The 21,292-nt window shown below is 31.5% G+C and overlaps 1 protein-coding gene across 1 annotated transcript; it reads right to left on the reverse strand.

Annotated features, from left to right (window-relative positions):
- Window positions 1-5,621: 5,621 nt before the first annotated feature.
- Der-1 (derlin 1) lies at window positions 5,622-20,575 on the reverse strand. The gene is made up of 7 exons (XM_080169036.1): window positions 20,433-20,575; window positions 19,848-19,967; window positions 18,367-18,468; window positions 17,647-17,812; window positions 7,864-7,951; window positions 7,420-7,484; window positions 5,622-6,136 (listed from the first exon to the last, which is right to left on the reverse strand). The coding sequence occupies exons 1-7, from the start codon at window positions 20,468-20,470 to the stop codon at window positions 5,921-5,923; spliced, it is 795 nt and encodes a 264-aa protein (XP_080025162.1). The 5' UTR covers window positions 20,471-20,575; the 3' UTR covers window positions 5,622-5,920.
- Between the last annotated feature and the right edge of the window lie 717 nt (window positions 20,576-21,292).

Below are 21,292 nucleotides of genomic sequence, written 5' to 3' on the forward strand. Positions count from 1 at the left end.
ATTCTATTCTAGTACATACCAATATGAAATTTAACTGTTTAAGTTAATTTCAGGGTCCAGGTATTATCCTGCAGGGCCTGATCCCTCAGAAATCTTTAAACAGCTCTTGAAACCGCAATTTAAGACCTATAGACTTCAAATTTTAAACAAATTTATATTTTGATAATTCTAATCTAAAGTTAACATACAGATTAGCCTATTTCTTATTAATTTTCTGTGTGTATATGTAGGGAGGGAGGGGACAATGGGCTGTTTATCATAATAGTCCCTAGATTCACCAAATAGTGTTTTCTTATTTGTAGGCATAACAATTTGTGGGACTTTTATTGAATTTTGATTGGTTGGTTTATTAGTTGAGTGTCCAAACGTTTCAATCACTAATTGTAATTTATAGAATGGGCAATTTTGTGTATTAACATTGGGAATGTACATTAATTTCTCGGCCATTGTCTAATCCCTATAAATCTCTGATATGTAAGACTTACATTTTATTTTCAATTTACTTGAAAGGAAGCATTTTCTATCTTAAACAATACAAATTCTACTTGTCTTTTTTTAATAAGTATGAAAGCACCTTTGGAAAAAGGTTGCTTAATATAAGGGCAAAAGGAGTAAATATTGCTAACGAATATATATTTAAACTAGGAAACCACATAAAATTTTTTAAACTTCTATCTTTAATGGGTTCAGATGTGGATATAAGTGGGGCATTCCCCCCACCCCCCAATAAAAAGGTAAAATGGTTCAGATATGAGCCTAGACATTTAGGGATTATCTTTATTTAAAACTTTTCTTTACTTTTATTTTAATTGAATATGTGTTGGAAATAAGTAGAAAAATAAATTATTTTTATATCTTAAAAAATTGTTAATTTTTGATAGACCCAGTATCTTTAGGGCGTAAAAAAACAAACTTCGCATAATTTCGCATAAACAGGCTAAAGTTCTCTGATATTGTAAATACATCTAATATCACCATGTAAGAGGATTTGCTTGGGATCTTTTGCTCTTAAGAGATCTGGAACCAAACGTAAAATTTTCATTAGAAGAAAATTGTCTATTTTACAGAAATCGGGTATGCTAAGAAAACCATCTATAATTACAACAAAAAATGAAGATTTAACTTCTTTTAAAGGCTAAACGTATAAATTATTACATACTGATTCCAAAAATATATAATACTTAAAAATATCTTTAAAAATAAGGGGTCCACACTGATTTGAAATGTAGTTTAGTTGACCTTAAAAATTGTTTTTTACAATGATGAAAAGGAACTTAATTCCATACCTCTGGTACAATTACACATAAAATTCTTATTTTTCATAGTAAAGAGCTAATTCTTTCGGCTTTATTTCCAAAAACTTGTGTATATTACTAAACAATTGTTTAAAAGTGTATTGTCCAAAATGTAGAAAACGATTTTTTGTCACTCGCTGGAACATAGTGCCCTTATTGGTCATAATTGGCAATTTCGTAATATGGTAAGATTAATGGAAGCTTCATCATATCACAGTAGCTTATGATAGGTTAGGTTAGGTAAGATAGAGGTTAATGATTGCCCTGCAGGGGCTAGAAATAGGAGAAAACCTACTGTGAAAATAAGACAAAACACTCCTTAAGAGGTGTTGTCACAAAATCCGTTTTTTTGTTATAAAAATATAATATTATATAGTATATATAGTAAATTTTGGTCAAATAAAGGTAATAATATATAGTATATATAGTAAATTTTTGTCATATAGTATGATATAGTATCTAAATTCATCCTATATAGTATAAATAGTATATATAGTATGCAGTGGTCGCCCTGTATATACGAATTGTACAGATGCAACGAAAACAAAAAGTAAAGCAAAGAAAAAAAGTAGTTTGTTTAAAACTTGGTTAAGCCTATACAATGGAATTAATAATTCTGGACTAAATAAAAAACTGAAAGTAAAAAGGAGATCATAATAAATAAAACATTATAATCCGTATAATGTAATTTTGTTACATTGAGTTTTAAAATGTTGTCTTTAAACATATAGATTTAATAAAAAAAACTTATACTTGACCACCATAACAAAATACTTATTGGTGAAATATAGCATTTAAAATTGTTATGAAAATGTTTTCAGAAAGGGGGATGTCTACATCTCCTTTTAAATTGAATCTCCTCTTTTTCGCCCCCTTAAGAAATAGAGCACTCCCCCTACCCCGACAAAACCCTGTGCATGCATGACACCAAAATAAGAAAATAAACCCTACTTAACCCAATTAATATAAAATAAAAATACTTTAATATTTTCTAAATACTATGCTAAAAATGAAAATATTTTGTTCATTATTCCAAATTCCATTACCTAACCATAACAAGTTTCTATATCTACCTCACGTGAATAGTATAATGTTTATATATTAGTTTATCTTTGTAGGTACAACAAATGATGAAAAAGGATATCTAATTAAAAATATTAAAATGAGTCATGGTCTTGAAAAAGAAATATTGATCAACCAATAACTAACTAAAAACACACATCAAGTCTTTTTTTAAAACTTTGTTTTATTTAAATAAAATATATTTTTAACAGGCAACAAAAATCCTTTTTTTATTTATTTCTATTTCAAGTTCGTAGAAAAAATCCATAAAGTTGACTCATATGTAAGCATTCTATGAATTTTTGTACAAAAATATATTTAAATAAATTTAGACAACTTGTGAGTGTGAATGAAAGATATACTTTGCAGAAAATAAGGTATTTGTCCCTTTCTAAATAAGAGTTTGCATAATTGAAGTCTTTGGTGTTAGAAGAGTGATGGTAAAGACTCAAGAGGGAGGGTTGGGGGTATCGTTCTTTAAGCCAGCTGCGAGCATAACTTTATTAGAATACATGAAAATCTGGTGCAACATCAAAGTTATGCTATAGATTCTTAAGTGGATGATACATGTTTAAAGGGTGGAAAGAAGATTTATTCAATAGTCTTTGTCCTGATTTTTTCGTTTCAGAATTAAAATGTCAAAAATAAAGTTTAAAATTACCTAGTTTTTATAGTCTTTGAAATTTGATTGGGATATTAAAGTAAATATAGTGTCAAACATATATTATACAAAAATTGCCAAATTTTCATTTTGTGGATACATACCTTCCACCCTAAGAGAGAAGGTATTCAAATTCAGTGGTAATATTTCCTTTCATATGAAAATTTAGAACGGAAATGAACTGACACGGAAATACAAGGACGAGAGTCAGGTGAAGTACATTTCACAGCTATAACAAAGCGAGGTATTCAAAAACAAAACCAGACGAAAAAATTAATCACAAGTCACTTTTTTAAAGGTGTTTTCTCAAAATTATGTAAAAATGAATATCTTATTATCATTTTATTAATATATATTAAAATGATGAAATTAATGCTTGTTAGACTTTATAATAGTGTTTGATAGAATATTTTCAAAAACTATGTTCGTTTGTTAATAAAAATCATCAAAAATATAATGTTATTTTAAGACTAAACTTACATCAAATTAAGGATAAATATATGATAATTGAAATCTAATATATATTTGCGTCAACAAAAAGATTGAATATTATTAGTTTAAATTCATCTATTTACTTTATTTATAATTCTACATTTTCAGAAAAAAAGGGATAAGACAATGGAAAAAATGACCATTTCAGAAATACCGTAAAACCTGGTGTTTTTTACATTTAGAAACATCATAGAAAGCTAACAAGGGGGGGGGGCGAAAGTGACACTTTTTGAAACCAAAACTAAAAGTCAAAGGAACTCAACTAAAAAAAAGAGTTACAGGTCTGACATTTTGCATGGCAGTTCCTTTAAAGGGGTACAATATGGAACTGTGAAGAAACGGCGGCGCAACCGCCGAAAACCGCCGAGAAAAGGCAAAAAAAAATTCGGCGGGAAACGGCGGTTTTCGGCGGTTGCGCCGCCGTTTCTTCACAGTTCCATATTGTACCCCTATAAAGCAACTGCCATGCAAAATCTCAGACCTGTAACTCTTATTTAGTTGAGTTCCTTTGTTGCCTTTAAGTTTTGGTTTCAAAAAGTGTCACTTTCGCCCCCCCCCCCTTTACATTGTTACAGTATGGTTTCCTATAAATAGGAGGTATCAGGAAGCTCAATAAGATTATAACTCAAAATTTAATTTTTGATCGCCAAAAACTACATATTATCGCTGTATACATTTTATTCAGTTATCAACATGAAACTTTAAAATACACTTTTGACAGAAAGTCACATATTTTGAGTTGTTTTTAACTGGTCTGTCAAATATTATTATATGTTAAATATTAAACTATGTGAGGGATGTAAGTAGAATATAACCTGATCCTAGCCCTACAGACTTCGTCATAACCTTGTATTTTAATGGAATAGAGCTCATATACATAGAACGGTAGCATTAAGGAAGGTGACATAATAAATAAATTAATAAACATAGTAGATAAAGCTAGAGTAGGATACATTGATGGATACTATTTTCTCGTATTCATTCGAATCCGGTGAATAGAAACCGGTTCTCATCCATACGAAAAAACTATGTCTAGCATCGTATTTTATCCAGCTTTCTACGAATAAAAAAATGTACAATCTGCCGTTTATAATACGATGCTAGAAATAACTATTCCCGTTTCTTACAAATTCTTTAAGAAAATGTCATAATGTTACCGAAAGTTTAGCGTGATACGTCGTAGGGAAGGGAAGAATTTTATAATGAAATTAAGACAGAAAGGGAAGTAAATGAAACTAGGGTTAATTAAAAGTGGCACCAATTCAATGGTTCTTGTAAGATGGATAGTTGCAACGAAAATATGTAGATAACCTATCTAAGAATCTCTATTACTGAAAATACATAATAAACTAATTAGGAACTTACATTACCCGGTCCTTTGTACTCGCAACAAAAGATTGGGTTCAAATAAATTTCATTTTATATATATATATAATATTGCTCAAATGTGTATGTGTGTGTGTACTTGTGTATGTGTGTGTGTATATACTTGTGTATGTGTGTGTGTATACTTGTGGATGTGTATGTGTGTGTGTGTGTGTCTAAGTGTGTACTTAAACATTACATATAAAACCATATAATAACCGAATAATTCTCGTTAGAACTAATTCTTTCTTAAAAAATATAGATAACATTTAAAGGCATTATCCTCCGCGGGCGCTCGGACCTCTAGCCTATAACCTAACATAACCTAACCTAAAAAAAGTGCCGAGGCCAGGTTTCATATTTTAGTTAGGTGGGGGCAAGGGGGAACCAATTTTTTTGAAATTAAAAGGAAAAACTATTATTTACCTAATCACTAAAGGATAATTTAATGTTAGGACACAAATACAACATCAAGACAATTTTTATTCTATCAAAGGGTTTGATGTGAAATAAGTTCGATACCTATCTTTTGCCACATATGATCAACACTTTCTTAACATGCTATTTGTTTATTGGCAAAAGAAGTTACTACAGTCAATTGTAGAGTTCTGTATTTTAAGGTAAAAATATTGAATTTTGGCAAAAAAATGCCTAAAACTGTTTCGCTACTTTGGATAATCAATTCCTTGTTGAGGTGCAACATTGTAAAAAACCAAATATACAAAAAAAATAAAAACAACTAAAAATTTCATTATAAATACTTATTAAAAAACAACATCTAAATTCAAACATTAACATTTATCACAAATATTTATCAAAATAATCATTAAAATGCTTTAAATAAAACACAAAAATAAATAGAAAATTTTTTACAATACATTTTTGCTCAGTGCAGTCTGTTTAATTTTTTAAGCTAGCAGCAGAAAAGCTCTACTTCAATACAAGAAACTATTTAAAACACATTTTTCTTTTTGTGGATTTTTAATCATAGAACAAGAAAATATTCCCCCCAATTAAATAAAAAGAAAAATAATTTCATAAATATCTAATCATTTAGCCTATGTCCTCTACCCCAACCACCGCCACCTCCAAATCCACCGAATCCTCCGCCGCCGCCGGCACCGCCATTATCCCCGCCGGGCCTAGCGGTACTGGCGGGTGCCTGTCCAAATCCCGACACTCCGCCCCTGGAATTGGGGAACCAGTTGTAGAAAATGCTTGGGGTGGAAATCAGGGTGGGTCCTCCGAAATCTTGTGGGTACTGAAAAAAGTATAGTATATTTGAATCTATGTAAATTTCCAATAGATCAAAAAATGTCTCCATTGATCTAATGTCAAAACATATAAACACGCGCTATTCTATGATTATTTTCTTACGAATTTAGTCCCTTGAGCTTGTAAAGAAACCATTAAGTAACTAGGTCGAAAAAGGTCTTTTTCGTAAGCATTTTTTATAGAGTTATGGCCACATACATAATTAAACTTATTAAAAACAAAAGTTCCTGATTCTACTCCTCAATGCATTTCCTGGGAGCACCATGAAGCCATAATTCTGATTCAATAAATTTTTGACTCCCATTTACAAATAGCTATACAATTAAATGTCTGGTCGTCAGCGGTTTTAAGACTTAGGATAAATTTTAAATCATCCAGAGGTGTATTATACTCATACAAATCATTTGCAGATCCCCGCTTTGGCCTCAGAAAAAAAATGTCCAAAATCGACCCACCCTAGTATACATACAATACATACATGTATGTGAAGTGGGCATAAAGGGACTATTGTATACTTAGGTAGTTGTAGAAGTCAAGCATCAATAAAGATCTCGACAAGGGTAAAGCAATGAAAGCTAAAAAAAATTTTTTACTAGACAAAATATACGTATAGGTTCATTTACTTTTTCTTCCAAAAACACTGAGTCTACGTTTCTTGTTGTGTATATGGGGAAAGGGGAGGTGAGAAGTCCCTTTCGATATGTAATCAGAAGCCAAGAGCGAAAAATCAAAATAAAATTTTCAAAATGTGACATCAATGTTGGTAAAAATAATAAAACATAAAAGTTGGTTTTACAGAATACCAATTTCAGAAGAAAAAAAATTAAACATCCAAGATAAAAAGTGAATTAAATATTGAAATGAAAGACCCAATTTAGAAAAATCAATTTTTTCATTAATTAACCCCAACATGTAAAAGAAACCAAAACTATTGGATAATAAATTAGTCAAGGCTGTCAGCACCCTGTAGACCCATTTATTTCTCCCTTTGATGCTGTCAGATTTATGCAACAAAACTCCACAAACGTATTCTAACTAGAAATATCTATAATACAAAGTAGAATGATGTCTGTCTGTCCGTCTGTCTGTCTGTCCGTTCGTCCGTCCCTTAAGATCTCGGTAACCACTGAACCGATCGGATTCTACTCTTCAGGGTATATACCTATTGGTCCTGTAATGGTTTTAAGCTATTTATTTATAAAAATTAAAATTAATGGACTTTTTATAAAAATGACGATAAATGGATAAAATAATTTTGATTTTCTATACCTTAAACATAAGAAAGAAGTACATATGGCCAATTAGGATTCCTACAAGGTCTAAAACTCCGCCGCCTAAATAAAACAAAAAATAAATTTTTACCTAAATATTCAACAAAATAAAGATGTTATACCTAGTTGACATATAAAATATCACAATTTGCTGTTTAAAAAACGACAAAATTATGAATAATATTGCACATTCGGGAATAGATTTCCAAATTATTCTGTCAATATAATGAACAATGAACACATAGCAAAACTTATAAACTCTTCGTGTCCAAATTTTGCTATTTGAACAAATATTGAGAGAATATTTGAAATGTCCATTCCAGCATGATCAATATTGTAAAAATACGACAAGTGTGGGTTCTAAAGTTATCTTTTATGCTTTGCTAGTATAAGACGCATTTGTTCTTGTTCTTTTTTAACTCGTAATAAAATCAAAACAAACCTTTGATAATCATGTTGAAGGCAAACAGAACCCAGGGTAGGTACATGGCTTTAAACTGGGTTCCAAACCAAAAGCTCACAATTGTATCCTAAAAGATTATGTGTTAATTAATACCTATCTATTAGTAGCAAAAAGATTTCTTTTCGGGAAACTTCTTTGAATTCTTAACGACTAGGGGGCAAGCAAAAACCTAATTGTCACGCACATTATGATTTTAACTGCTGTTCCTGTTATTAATAATGTGGGTGTCAAAAGTATAAATCATCTTTTTGAATGAAAAACAAGGATGACAACATCAATAACATATTATACCTTGTTGTCCTATAAATGATTGTTCAAAAAATTAGATAAATACAATAATTACAATAATAGAATACAAACAAAACTGTTGTCATAATTGGCATGTCTTAACGATAAGAGATATCCGTTACATACAAGAACCAAACCTAATCATACAAAAGCATCGCTTTGAAAAACAAAAGTTGGATGAATATATATTCATCATGTATCTGATTTCATAAAAAAAATTCTTAATTAATCTAAGATAAAGATGTGTGTGGGGGTCATAAAATATATGGTAAGAGAATACAAAAAATAATTGGCAAAATTATCTTCACTGCAATAGATAAGCTCATAACACCCACGTAAATAATTCTTATTTTTCACAATATTTGAGATCTTTCTTCAGTAAAAACTCCTTTTAAAAACTAGAGGCTACGCTCCTAAAGGCCTCTTGGAGCCCTTGAAGTAATTGAAAGGGGGGGTCAACTTCCCCTCCCCCCAACTTCCAATTGTTGTTTTAAAGAGAAAAAGTTTAGCACTCTTGTAGGAATGGAAGTCGAGTAAGAATACAGTAGCCCTGCATAGCGGAAAATTTTAAAAGATGTTTTGGTGATTTCTTTTGATAGGGTGGTGGTGCCGATCCAAAACAGTTATAAACCTTCTCAGGACCTATAAGAAGTTACACTGTAAAAAAGAACCATATCGGTTCAGTGGTTAGCGAGATCCTTCGGTGCAGACAGACAGAGATCCTGTAACTTTTATAAAAGGGTGGTTAAGGGTGTTAAGAGGGACACTTACAAAAAAAAGAGATTAACAGAGAAAAAAACAACATTTAGTTAAAATAAAATGAAGAGAAGATTTGTAAATTCAGCAAATTAAGAAAAATTATCTTATTGATGAAAGTTCGGTAGGTACGAAGGGGAATTTAAAAGAAATGCATTTGAATTTTAAATTAATTTAACCAAAATTAATATTTTTTTGGTTTCTTTTAAAGCAACTTACTCTTCTGATAACACGTTACCAAAATCAGCACTAAAACTATCAACAATGATACCTTTTTGGTTTTTATTTGAATTCTTTAAATAGGAATCTGTATACCTTACTTTCTAATTAAATCCCAAGAACTTATCTATTACATATTAACTCCAAAGGGGTAGTTTCACGAAATGCATTTGAACTTAATTTAGTGAACCGCATATTTTTTTGCTAGTTAATGGGTTAAACTATATCTATATGGCATATATTTGAAAGAATTTCAATTTCTACCACGTAGTTTTTAAAATATCAAGACTTGAAAATCGTTTTTTGTGATATATGCAATTTAAAAAGACGAATTTCAAGTCTTGATATTTCAAAAACTACGTGGTAGAAAATTGAAATTCTTTCAAATATAAGCCCTATAAATGTAGTTAACCAATTACCAGGAAAAAATATGCGGTTTACTAAATTAAGTTTAAATGCATTTCGTGAAACTACCCCTTTGCATTTCTATTTATCGTACGAGAATTAAAGTTAATTTAGTATTTCATCAAAGTTTTACCATCTACCAGGAAAAGTTAATATATGAACAGAGATCAACGTCTGTACTAATTGTATCAAATGCATTTATTTGCATTTGTGGCCATTTTCAGACTATCTACCCAAATTTTTATGTAAGTGGTTGGATAATAAAGAATAATGTGTACAAAAAATCTTCGAAAAAAAAGAGTTACATCAATATATTTATTATGTAAGGAAACCTCTCTATAAGACAGGTTACTATTTCTAATGTATAATTTTATAATATTAAGTAGAAGGTGTTTTTGTGTTTAGCTTAAGATTTCTATAACTCCTGAACTGATTTAGTTTTTTTTTCATTTTAGGAAAGCTTCCCGGGATGGTTTCAGGTTATTTGTCTTTCCTTCCCTACCCCATCCAAAAAAGCGCCCCTAGATGAAAGGGAATAATAGAAAATACGGGAATAGTCCCTTTCTTGGCAACGCCCTTAAGGGACGATTCGTAGTATTTTTAAAATGGCTTTTGATAGGTCAGGTTAGGTAATTGCCCCTCAGGATTAGAGCTCCCCCCCCCCCCGCAGGGGCTAGAAATAGGAGAAAGGCTAATGTGAAAAAAACGAAGAAACGCCCCTTAAGGAGCGTTGCCACGAAAGGGACTATACCCGAAAATACAAAAAAAGAATGGTCAAACTTGTGTAGCAAAACAGGCTTAACTATCATTTAAACAAGGGAGAAAAGGGACATTGTGCTGTTTATTACACTATTCCCCAAAGTTTAAAAATAATATTTCCTTATTAGTTGGCTAAACAACTTTGGGGACCTTTAATTAATTTTAATTGATTGGTTCAGTTAGTTTAGTGTCAAATCGTTTCAACTACTAATTGTAATCTAAAGAAGGGGTATTTTTATGTGTTTTCATTGGGGATGTACATCGATTTATCGGCTATTGTCTTATCCCTTTAGATCCCTAGCTATTTTAATAAATTGTATTGAATTGATGAACATATTTCTACATTTGTCTGATTCTTAAGAGATTAACAAGTTTTGAAACTATTGGTCTGAATTGAGCTTTTCAAATATTTAATATTTGCAAAGAGCATTGTTTGAATTAACAATAGGTTAAAATGAAAAGACGTTAAGAAATTGTAAAGATTAATCTTTATTCATAAATATAGAGTTTTAATACATTGTTAAAGACTCTCAAGAAAGGTTTCTTACATTGGCAATTCCCCGCCCTCCAATATACTTTTTATTCAAAAGCATTAAAATTATTAACTGTAATTCGTTTTCATGGTATGCTGCATAGGAACTTTTCTTCATTCACAGTGTACAAGTAATTATAGATGTATAACACAGTGCGATCTTTTGAAAAAAACCGAGACATCCAAAAAATTTAAAATCGACTTTTATCTATCCTAGGACCTAATAATGGGTGTAAGTAGACAGCAAGAAAAGAAATTTTTGAAAAAATAATAATTTTTGGCGGATTTATGCCATTTTTAAAAGGGTAGTGAAAAATATCTTTTCAGTTTTGATGATTTTCCAGATTTTTTTACACAATTTTTTCAAAGCAACAAAGAATACATTTATGTTCAGCTTATGAAAATAATTTTTGATTGAGGTACTTTTCAGATACCTGTACCAATGTCTAATTAAAAAAATATTTTTTGGTGGTGTAAATTGACATTTTGTGAGAAAATTTCACCAAAAATATTAAGATTTTTAACCCCAAAAAATCAGTTTTCTCTATTTTACCCAAAAACGGCCAGGAGGCCCCGGGTTTTGCAATAATAATATTAATATGCAACATTTGTGTATAAAACAGTTTTCACAACCTGGGGCCTCCCGGCCGTTTTTTAGTAATTGAGCATTTTACATTGCATGGTTTGAACAATTTCGTTCTTGTTAATTTCAAATTTTTCTATCGTTAGAGGGGAAAGGAGTCATTTTAGAGCCCAAAGTCATCTCGGCAATATTTTCAAACTTTTTAAGGCGGATCTTTCTTGACTTATGCATCATTTGCCTCTGGCGAACCGTTTCGCCGTTATTTGCCGCCGTTGGCGTGATTTTTAACGATTTTTGCCGTTCTCGCGGTTTTAATGGACATTTTAGGGATAAAGGAGTCGTTAAATAAAGATGACTTATAAATACTTTTATTTTAGCAATTTAATTTGCTAAATTTCATGTGTTCTAAAAAAATTGTAGTTCTAACTGGTTTTGGTCCAGCAGAAATTCAAATTTGGGGATTAATTATAATATTGCAAAAACATTATATACGCATCAGAGAGAGAGAGAGAAATATACGTTTGAGAGAGAATATAATTTAAGTAATTATGTTATATTCTTATACAAACTTTAAATGAAGATAGCTAGACTTAGAATAAAGGTATTAACACAAAATCAAAAGTGTTTTGAAAATTATGTTATTGTTGTTTATATCTGTAAAAAAAAATATTTGAAAACATGCCTTATAAGTGTCCTATTTTACTTATACTGGACCTACCTAAAAATGCCGGGACTCGAACTGGGTGCACCTGACACTATATTCTTGTTCACAAACATTGTTTGCATTGAAGAAATATTTACATAGACGTTGATTTTGTTAAAATATTCCTATCCTAACTAAAGTTATGAAGTTTTATAGATTTTTTAAAAATAGGGTAGCTTCGCTCCTCCAAAACAGCAAGACGTACTTACCAAATGCACATTAGAAGTTAACATAGGCAAAATTTAAGTTATTTCCGAGTTAAAGCAAAATAAATTACATCATTTCTTCAAATACTAGCTTATTTATTGAAGTTTACTTTTGTCCCGTTTTTTGGCAAAAGATCGCACTGTGTATAATAAGAGATATAAGTTTTCCGGAATTTTAGGGAGGAGATTTGAAATCTGCATCAAATTTTAAGGATTTTTTATAAAATTCGTTTTTTGTATAATTCTTTATCTAAAAGCGGAAATACAAATTAAGTTAATTAATTTTGGCATCCGTGATTGGTGGATTTAAAAAATCAGCGCTCTGATTGGATGTCGTACATCATTCAACCAATTAGAGCGCAGGTAGTTTAAAATCCACCTATCCTATTGGTCAAAATTAATTAACTTAATATGTATTTCCGCTTTTAGATAAAGAATTATACAAAAAACGAATTTTATAAAAAATCCTTAAAATTTGATGCAGATTTCAAATCTCCTCCCTACATTAAAATTCCGGAAAACTTATATCTCTTAGTGTATAACCCAGATAATAATCTGGCCCAAGTGGTGGGGACCTTTTTCGTCTGCTAGCTAATTGCTTTCTGCTCTTTTATAGCGACTTGGCTGTGTTTATATTGGCTGATATTCAAAGAAACAATGGAAAGTCGGCACAGAGTCCCAACCCAGTTGGTAGTTACATATAGCCTATGCCCTCTCTATTCTTTTACTTTAATGTACAAGTCTTAATAGCCCTTTTTTAAATTTCTTAAAGGGTTAAACATAATTTCAGCCACTTGGATTAAATGGGAAACTGCCAAGAAATATTATTGCATTGTATTGAATACACCCCAGAGAATAAATGAATGCCTCTTTCCATGGAAAAGGGAATTCTGAATGAACATCCACATTGTATGGATATCTCTATCTTTAATGGAAAAAATGGCACCTTTATTAGGGCATAGACATATGTAAATTACCTTATACAATTATCTCCCTTTCTGCCCGAAAACCCAGGATACAAGGTAGAGTAACACTCAACAGACAACCTAACCTGCGATACACCCTATGGTCCAGAAATCCTTACTGCACATGGTAATTATTTGTGTCTGATTATAGAACAAGACATTCATTCTAATCTTATCATAGCAGCAATGAGAAATCTTATCAGTTATCTCAAAATATAAATCACGTGATCTCTACAATAAGGATTATTTTATTACATATCCCTTTGTCCCTGGGGGATATTTATTACACAAGTACACGCTTATATAAATCATAATTTATTTGTATAAAAACTTGCTAAGTCAGCTAAACAGAAAACTTATGGCAAGGGTTTCACTAGTACCAATAATATGGGGGTACAGTGTGAGTGTTTAAGGACAGGAACGGAAAAGTTTAGCTAGAACTCAGTCAAACTATGTTAATGGACGTAAAATATAGATGGATATAATATCAGTGGAAACATTGAACTCCCTTATTGGTCAGTTCGTTCATCCAGTAGAAGGAGAGGGGATGGGATAAAGGGGGGGGGGGGTCATAATCTTAGTCCGCTGCAAGTTTCACTTTATTAGAAAACATGCAAATCTGAAATAAGAATAAGATCAAAGTAATAATAAATCCATTTACCATTACTAATATGCAATATATGAGAAAAGACAGATAAATATAAATCAAACTTTTCTTATGGTCCAAAAATACAAATTAAAAAATTCCAAGCTGATTTGTCAATTACGCAAGTCATATACCTATAAAAGATTATTTCTTCTTTTTTTCGGGGGGATTAAAAAGCAAGAAAACATTTATATCAAAATATGAACTCCATAGGAAAGTATCTCATTTTCATAAATAAATATCAAAATTTATACTCTAATAACGTTGATATTTAATCTATGACGTCTTCGTGTAGACTAAAAATAACTGTTCTTATATTAAAATAAGAAACTTGATGCGTATTAATAACAAATAAATCACAAATATTAAAATTATTAAGAATATGATTTTTTTGATGAATGAGTATTTTGTTATTTTTACACTCAAAAAAGAATCCAATATATTTTATTTGATTAGAAAATATTTGAGACTTCTGAGAGGATTTTTTTTTCTTTATTATTCTTGGTTGCAGCGTTGCGGAGCCGTATGATTTTGGTGCGGCTTCGGCTCCGACCTAAAATCAAGAAAAACTCGACATATTTTTTTCCCACGTCTATTTTTGACTTTTGAAGGTTTTAAAAGTTCAATTTTTGATATGAATGGACTTGAAAAACTTAAATGGGGCATTTGCACATAACAAAACAGAGTTACCAATTTATAAGGGGGGGGGTGGGGTAGGTATACCACACTTTTCTGGGATCTTGCCAGATCAAGTATCAACTGTGGGGAATACCAAAGGATGACTCCATGCAAAATTTGAGCCTGATCCGGCCAAAACCGGCCGTGATTTTTATAAAAAACCGGTTTTTTCCGGGTTTTAGGGGGTATCTGTAAATCGATTCCGCTGGAGCAAAACCGGTTGAAGGTACAAAAAATTTTACTTCACATGAAATTTAGCCAATGTAATTGCCTACAAAAATGTACTTCATCATCAACTTGATTGGACAACTCTTTCCCCTCCTAAATGTCCATTAAAATCTCAGAAACGGCAAAAATCGCCAAAAATCATGCCTTCGGCGGCGAATAACGGCTAAACGGTCAGCCGGAGGCGAATCAAACATAAGTAAAGAAATGTCCGCCTCAAAAAGTTGTTCAACATCACAGAGATGCTTGAAGTCTCTAAAACGACTCCTTCCCCTACTTTAAGGGGAAAAACTGAAAAAATGTGATTTTCAAAAGTATGCCCACTTTGTGGGTGTGGGGGGCACTGAACCCGTCACCCCAGGGTCACCAAATATAAAGTCTAGTCGGCCCACAATGCTGAATTTTCACCAAGTGAAAGTCTTGTGTCATTATCTCTTATGAGAAAAAAGTTATTAATTAATCAAAATTTCAAATTGTGATTTTTTGATGGATTTCTTAGATGAAATGACACGCCGGTCAATTTTTAGGCCATTTTTTGCGGTTTTTGGCCCGCCACGCCCAAACGGTTTGAGATAATATCACGGGACCTTTTGCCCAACCTAAGTCTGGTTATTTGTGAGGTCTAGGAAAAAAAAACAGACTTACGCAAAAGATTATAATAATAATCTTTACACAGAAAAATGGCACAAGGTGAGGGTTTGAGGGGGCAAAATGAGCCGACCAGCGATTTTTGATGGCGCGCGTCGACGTCATGCTTCATCAAATCCGGGATTTTTTTTTCTTAGACCTCACAAATAACCAGACTAAGGATGGGCAAAAGGTCCCGTGAGATTATCTCAAACTGTTTGGGCGTGGCGAACAGAAAATCGCAAAAAATGGCCTAAAAATTGACCGGCGTGTCATTTCATCAAAGAAATCCATCAAAAAATCACAATTTGAAATTTTGATTAATTAATAACTTTTTTCTCATAAGAGATAATGACACAAGACTTTCACTTGGTGAAAATTCAGCATTGTGGGCCGACTAGACTTTATATTTCTTTTAGTAATTAATAAAAATTATAAAATCTTCCAAAAAAAATTAAAAATCTTCTAAAATCATACCAGGGATATAAATGAGATACCAGGGAAATAAATGAATATTTACATCCACTATTTAAGGGGTTGTTTATATGGGAATGAAAATTCAGTATCAAATTTTGGCCTGGCCGTTTGGGCTTGTTTTTATAGTTATCAACCTAATTCTTTTTGTAAACTCTCTTATATGATTGGATCTACCTGTAAAACTTTGAAAATTGAATTTTGGGACTTTCCTTCTAGGGGCTAGTGGTGCAAAAGACCCCCCCAAACACTAAAATTTTAAGTTATGAGCTTATTTTTAAAGATATCGAGCTGATTTTTTAAATGGAAGCTTTTATTGTATAAATTAGTTGATTAGCCATCCCATATTTCATTTTTGCACCTTACCTCTAGAGGCATGTAAGCTCAAAACTTATAAATTTTGTATTTGGGGGGGTTGTTTTACTCCAAAAGCCCCTAGTAGTAAAGTGCAAAAATGAAATGTGGGGTGGCTAATCCATTCATCTATGTAATAAAAGGTTCCATTTAAAAAATCAGCTCGATATCTTTAAAAATAAGCTCAAAACTTAAAACTTTAGTGTTTCGGGGGGTCTTTTGCCCTACTAGCCCCTAGAGGGAAAATCCCAAATTTCAATTTACAAAATTTTACAGGTAGATCCAATCATATAAGAGAGCTTACAATAAGAATTAGGTTGATAACTATAAAAACAAGCCCAAACGGCCAGGGCAAAATTTGGTACCGAATTTTCATTTCCTATAACTGTACAAACTTCCCCCCCCCCCCTTAATGAAAAATCATTATTTAGCTAGTCCGTAGCCGGAGCCGTTTTTTTAACGAAAATTACGGCTCCAGCTCTGGCTCCCGGCTCCACAACGCTGCTTGGTTGCTTATATTATTAGGTCATGAAAGAATAAAAACATGATTTCAAGTCTTTCCTTCTTAAATTAGCAGGTAATATCCCTTCTCCCTCCATATGACAAACCCTTGCGGGGCTGCACAGTACCCAAAACAACCTAACCTAGCCTGTCCTAAAGTAATTTTAACAAACAAACGAAAAACTACCCTCAACTTATTTTCAATTAATATCAAAATCAAAACTTCTATAGGTGACAATTTCATACTAACTAGGTAAGTATAAGTTAGTACTGAAGCGACTAAAATAATGTTTAAATGTTGTTTGTAGCGAAGGATCTCACTAACCGCTGAACCGATCGGGTTCTCCTTTACAGGGTAGCTTCTCATAGGTCCCGGGAAGATTTAAAACTATTTTCTTGGGAGGTGGAACACCCCTAACCCCTCCAAAAAATGAAAAATACCCCACAATTTTTTTTTTTTTTTTTTAAACTAAAATTAAAATAGTGGGGTCGACTAACCCCCCCCAAAATTTTTTTTAAAAATCTAAAACTCGAAAAATTAGTTTGATCAAACCTCTTTGGGCAAAGCCCCTAGAGGCTGGGGGCGAAGCCGCTAGTATAAATTAAACTAACAATAACTGTAAAATATACGTGGATATTATGACAAGGGAAACATTGTTGTTAATTTAGCTAACATGGAACTCGTTTATTAGTAATTTGTTCATCCATTAGGAGGGATGGGATTGGGTAAAGGGAGGTGATGAGGAAGGGTCGTTATTCTAGCCCGCTACAAGTTTCACTTCATCAGGGCACATTACAATCTGGTGTAAGATCCAAATAATGATAAATCTATTGAACTTACCCTGTTAAGCTGGCACCAGACGTAGAGGACAGAAAGTACCATAGGATCCAACAGCATAGGAATGTTCATGAACAGGGCCACAATCACGGCCAGAACCCAGTTGAAGGTCAACATGGTGAGGTAGTCTGCAGGACGACCAGCAAATATACCTGTCTCCAGTCTTAAACTAAAATTAAGGTAAAATAAATAGTTATAATCCTTACATAAAAGTAAGGATGTATATCTGCAGCGAAAGATCTCACTTCCCGCTGAACCGATATGTTTATCTTTTACATGAAAGCTTCTTTTAGGTCTTATAGTGGAAATCCTTTTTTGTATTAAAATCTCCTATTATTCTTTTTTTTTTACAGAAAGTTTTGTGTTACCTCCACAATTAACTTTCAATACAGATAAAAAATTAAAACCATCAAAACATTTTTTTTCAAATTGTTGTTACCAAAGCTGAGTACAAAGTTATGAATATTTCCACAACAAATATGCTGATAATATTTCTATTATAAAAGGTTTTTCTTTTATTAAATCTGTCTTTTGTTTATAAAGTACAAAGTTTTAAAGTGTACTATCGCTGTCGCCAAGTATTTCGATTTTAGATAATTATGCTATCTTTAACATTAACAAATCGTTTAGAAAGCAATGCAGTCTTAAATTACTGATAGTGTTAAGATGGACAAATATGCCAAAATTAAAGAGCAGCTGCGCTACTTATCACGACTACTATACCTGTAATTGTAAAGGAAATACAACATGATAAGGAAATGAAAACCAGTCTGAGGTGTGAGGGGGTAGTACAACAGCCCAGTTATAGGTCTCCATATGTGAAATCTAAAAAAGATATATTTTTATACTAAAAAAGCACTTATGAATTTAGATAAATCTTATTCCAGCATGGCTTTGAAACCGATTAATATCTGCTGTATTAGAAAAGGATCTCAGCCATACCGAAAAATTAAGTATAGCATCGCATTACAGACAATTTTACACAAACATTTAAATACCAGTTTTGTCCTTATAATTTTCATTTTAAAATCCGCTGAAAGCTGTCTATAGTACGATGCGATAAATAGCTAGGTATTCTTTTTATTGTTTATAAAGGGGGATAAAAAATGAAATTAACCTAAACATAAAATGAATTCTTTTTTACGTGGTTGCTTTTTGAAAATATGTCAAGAAGTTTGAGATTTCTAGAATTATGGTTCATTAAAATTAATGGTTTGGTCCCATACATAGTTATGTACTAACAAAGATAGCATTTTAGGACAAAGCTAAACTTAAAAATATTTGAATATTGGAAAATTGAATACATAAAGATATAATTAAAGATTTTTTTTCACCAAAGGCTCAAAATGGTGTCTTAGACAAAACACTGTGATGAAAGTAGGGGGTGATTGAATCACACCTCTACAAAATGAAGGAAGTTAAACGTTATAAAAATGTTACCCCCTAAAAAATTTTAATTTTCTAGGTTTAAAGCTTTAGTTTCCACTTTTTTAGTAATTGGTACTTGTTCATTTTATCATACCTAAATGTCTGGTAGCTATAGAAATAAGACAATGACTGATTAATTGACGTACATCCCCGATGATGATACACAAAATATTCCCTCTTGTGTAGATCACAATTATTGGTTGAAACGTTTGGACACTCAACTTAATGAATCAAACAATCAAAATTCATTGTCCACAAAGTTAAGGAGCCAACAAACAAGAAAATTTTATTAAAAACTTTAGGGACTAATGTAATAAACAGTCCATTGTCCCCTTACTTAATTCCTAACTGTCCTAATTTACCTTCATCAATTGTACACAATAAAAAGTTGTGAAAACAAAGTTGTATAAGAAAATGTAAAATTAAAAACTTATCTTTCCAGTTATCAAATCTTGATACAAAAGTTTTGTTTTGTTTTAGTCAATGAACCATAAAATAAGATTTATTATATTTCATAAATGCATTTTGTTACAATTTAGATAAAAAGTACAAATTGATGAAAAATATTTGCAATTTTTGTTCTTATGTTTTCATAGAATAAAAGATGTTAATAGAAAATAATATACTCTAAATAAGGACGTCCAAAAAGTTTAATCGCCCCTTGAAAAAAAGATCAACAATTTTTTTTACTTCGGGTTCGACTCCAACCCGCCCTCATCATATGCATCAAAATGCCTCGGGGGGCATTTCCGCTAGTAATAAATTAAAATGCTTACTTGTGAATAAACTCATCCCAAAATAGAAGAAGCCAGTGTGGAGATAGAAGACCAAATCTTCCCAACAGAGAGAATAAAACTGTTCCGCCAAACCAGTATCGAGTGAACAATGGCAACGAGCTAAGAATAAATAAGTTAACAAGGGTGATAACATCCATAAGTACAGAAAATTATGATAAGAAAAACGAACTAAGAATGTGAATGTTCATGGGTTTTACGATCAAAAATAGATAGAAAATCACGAATAACACATATAATGTGCATGTGTGTCTTTTGTAGCATCACCGACAGACAAACAGACCAAGAAAGATATATACTAAATGCTCATTCGCAATACAAGTCAAACAAAAAAATTCAGCTGTCTATCTTAAATAGGAGCCTGGAAAATCATGTTCCATCTATGATAATTTTTCAGACAAAAATATTGACTACTAAAAAGATGATTAGTTATGCCATTTCAAATTCCAACAATTCAAACATTAAGAAGCTTTTGGAGAGTTCGATTTAAGGTATGAAAGTAATAATAGGTTGTCAATGCTACTCTACTAACTACCAACTTGTCTTGTCATAAAAAGCAGTACTTACTTGAACCACTCTTGGACGTCATTGCCCCCACCAGGCATTTTTAACAAATAAAATAAACCACTTTTTTCTATCACTAATTCACAGTATCACAAATTTTGTATGATTTTTTACTTTTAACTACACATTGGTGTATAAACCTGAAACTTGACAAATAACAATAAAAATTTTATAATGCATATATTAGCTTCACCATATTCAAATAAGTTAAGAAGTAAGAATTTGTTATAAACAAGCCCATGAAAGTAAATTAGGTACTTAAATTAAATCCATATTCATGTAATCCAATTTCAGATAGTATTTCAATTGTTAAAAAAAAAATATTGAAAGTTATAGGTATCCTATATAATATTTACAATCTAAAAAATTGCACATTTGTTATTTTCAATATGATATAAAAGAAAAAAGTGTAATTACAAAAAAATCTCAAAATTGAGTTCTAAATAACGCATACAACTGTATAGTAATAATTTAAGATAAATACAAGACAAATAACATTTACATACATATCACATTCTTTTTCATAATTTTTCACATCCACAAGATGTTTTCTAAGAAGATCAATTTGGTGTAAAACAAAGATTATCTGAAAGATTATCCAAAAATAAACAATTTTTCTTATCTTATTGTCTTATTCCAATAAAGTGAACTAAGGAGCAGGCTAAAAAACGATTCCCCTAACACCCATCCCTCCTACTGGATTTAGGAACTGATCAATGGAGGACAGGGGTAAAAGCATCCTCAATTGACAATTTTTCCACTGTCATAATATCCACTTATATTCTACACCCATTATTGTAATTATAAGCTAAAAAAAAATATATTACAAAAGTAGATTTAAAAAAGATAATCTTTGTTTACAC

The sequence above is a fragment of the Acartia tonsa genome, chromosome 8 (genome assembly GCF_053477335.1).
Source record: "Acartia tonsa isolate MP-2025a chromosome 8, ASM5347733v1, whole genome shotgun sequence".
Lineage (NCBI taxonomy): Eukaryota > Metazoa > Arthropoda > Copepoda > Calanoida > Acartiidae > Acartia > Acartia tonsa.

What these genes read in the sequence shown, in the direction of transcription:
- Der-1 (XM_080169036.1), bottom strand. Translation starts at nt 20,470, where the DNA reads ATGCCTGGTGGGGGCAATGACGTCCAAGAGTGGTTCAA. An exon ending in GACGTCCAAGAGTGGTTCAA is followed by an intron (nt 19,968 to 20,432) that starts GTAAGTACTGCT and finishes ATTTATTCTTAG; the next exon opens with CTCGTTGCCATTGTTCACTC. An exon ending in TGGGATGAGTTTATTCACAA is followed by an intron (nt 18,469 to 19,847) that starts GTAAGCATTTTA and finishes TATCTTTTTTAG; the next exon opens with ATTTCACATATGGAGACCTA.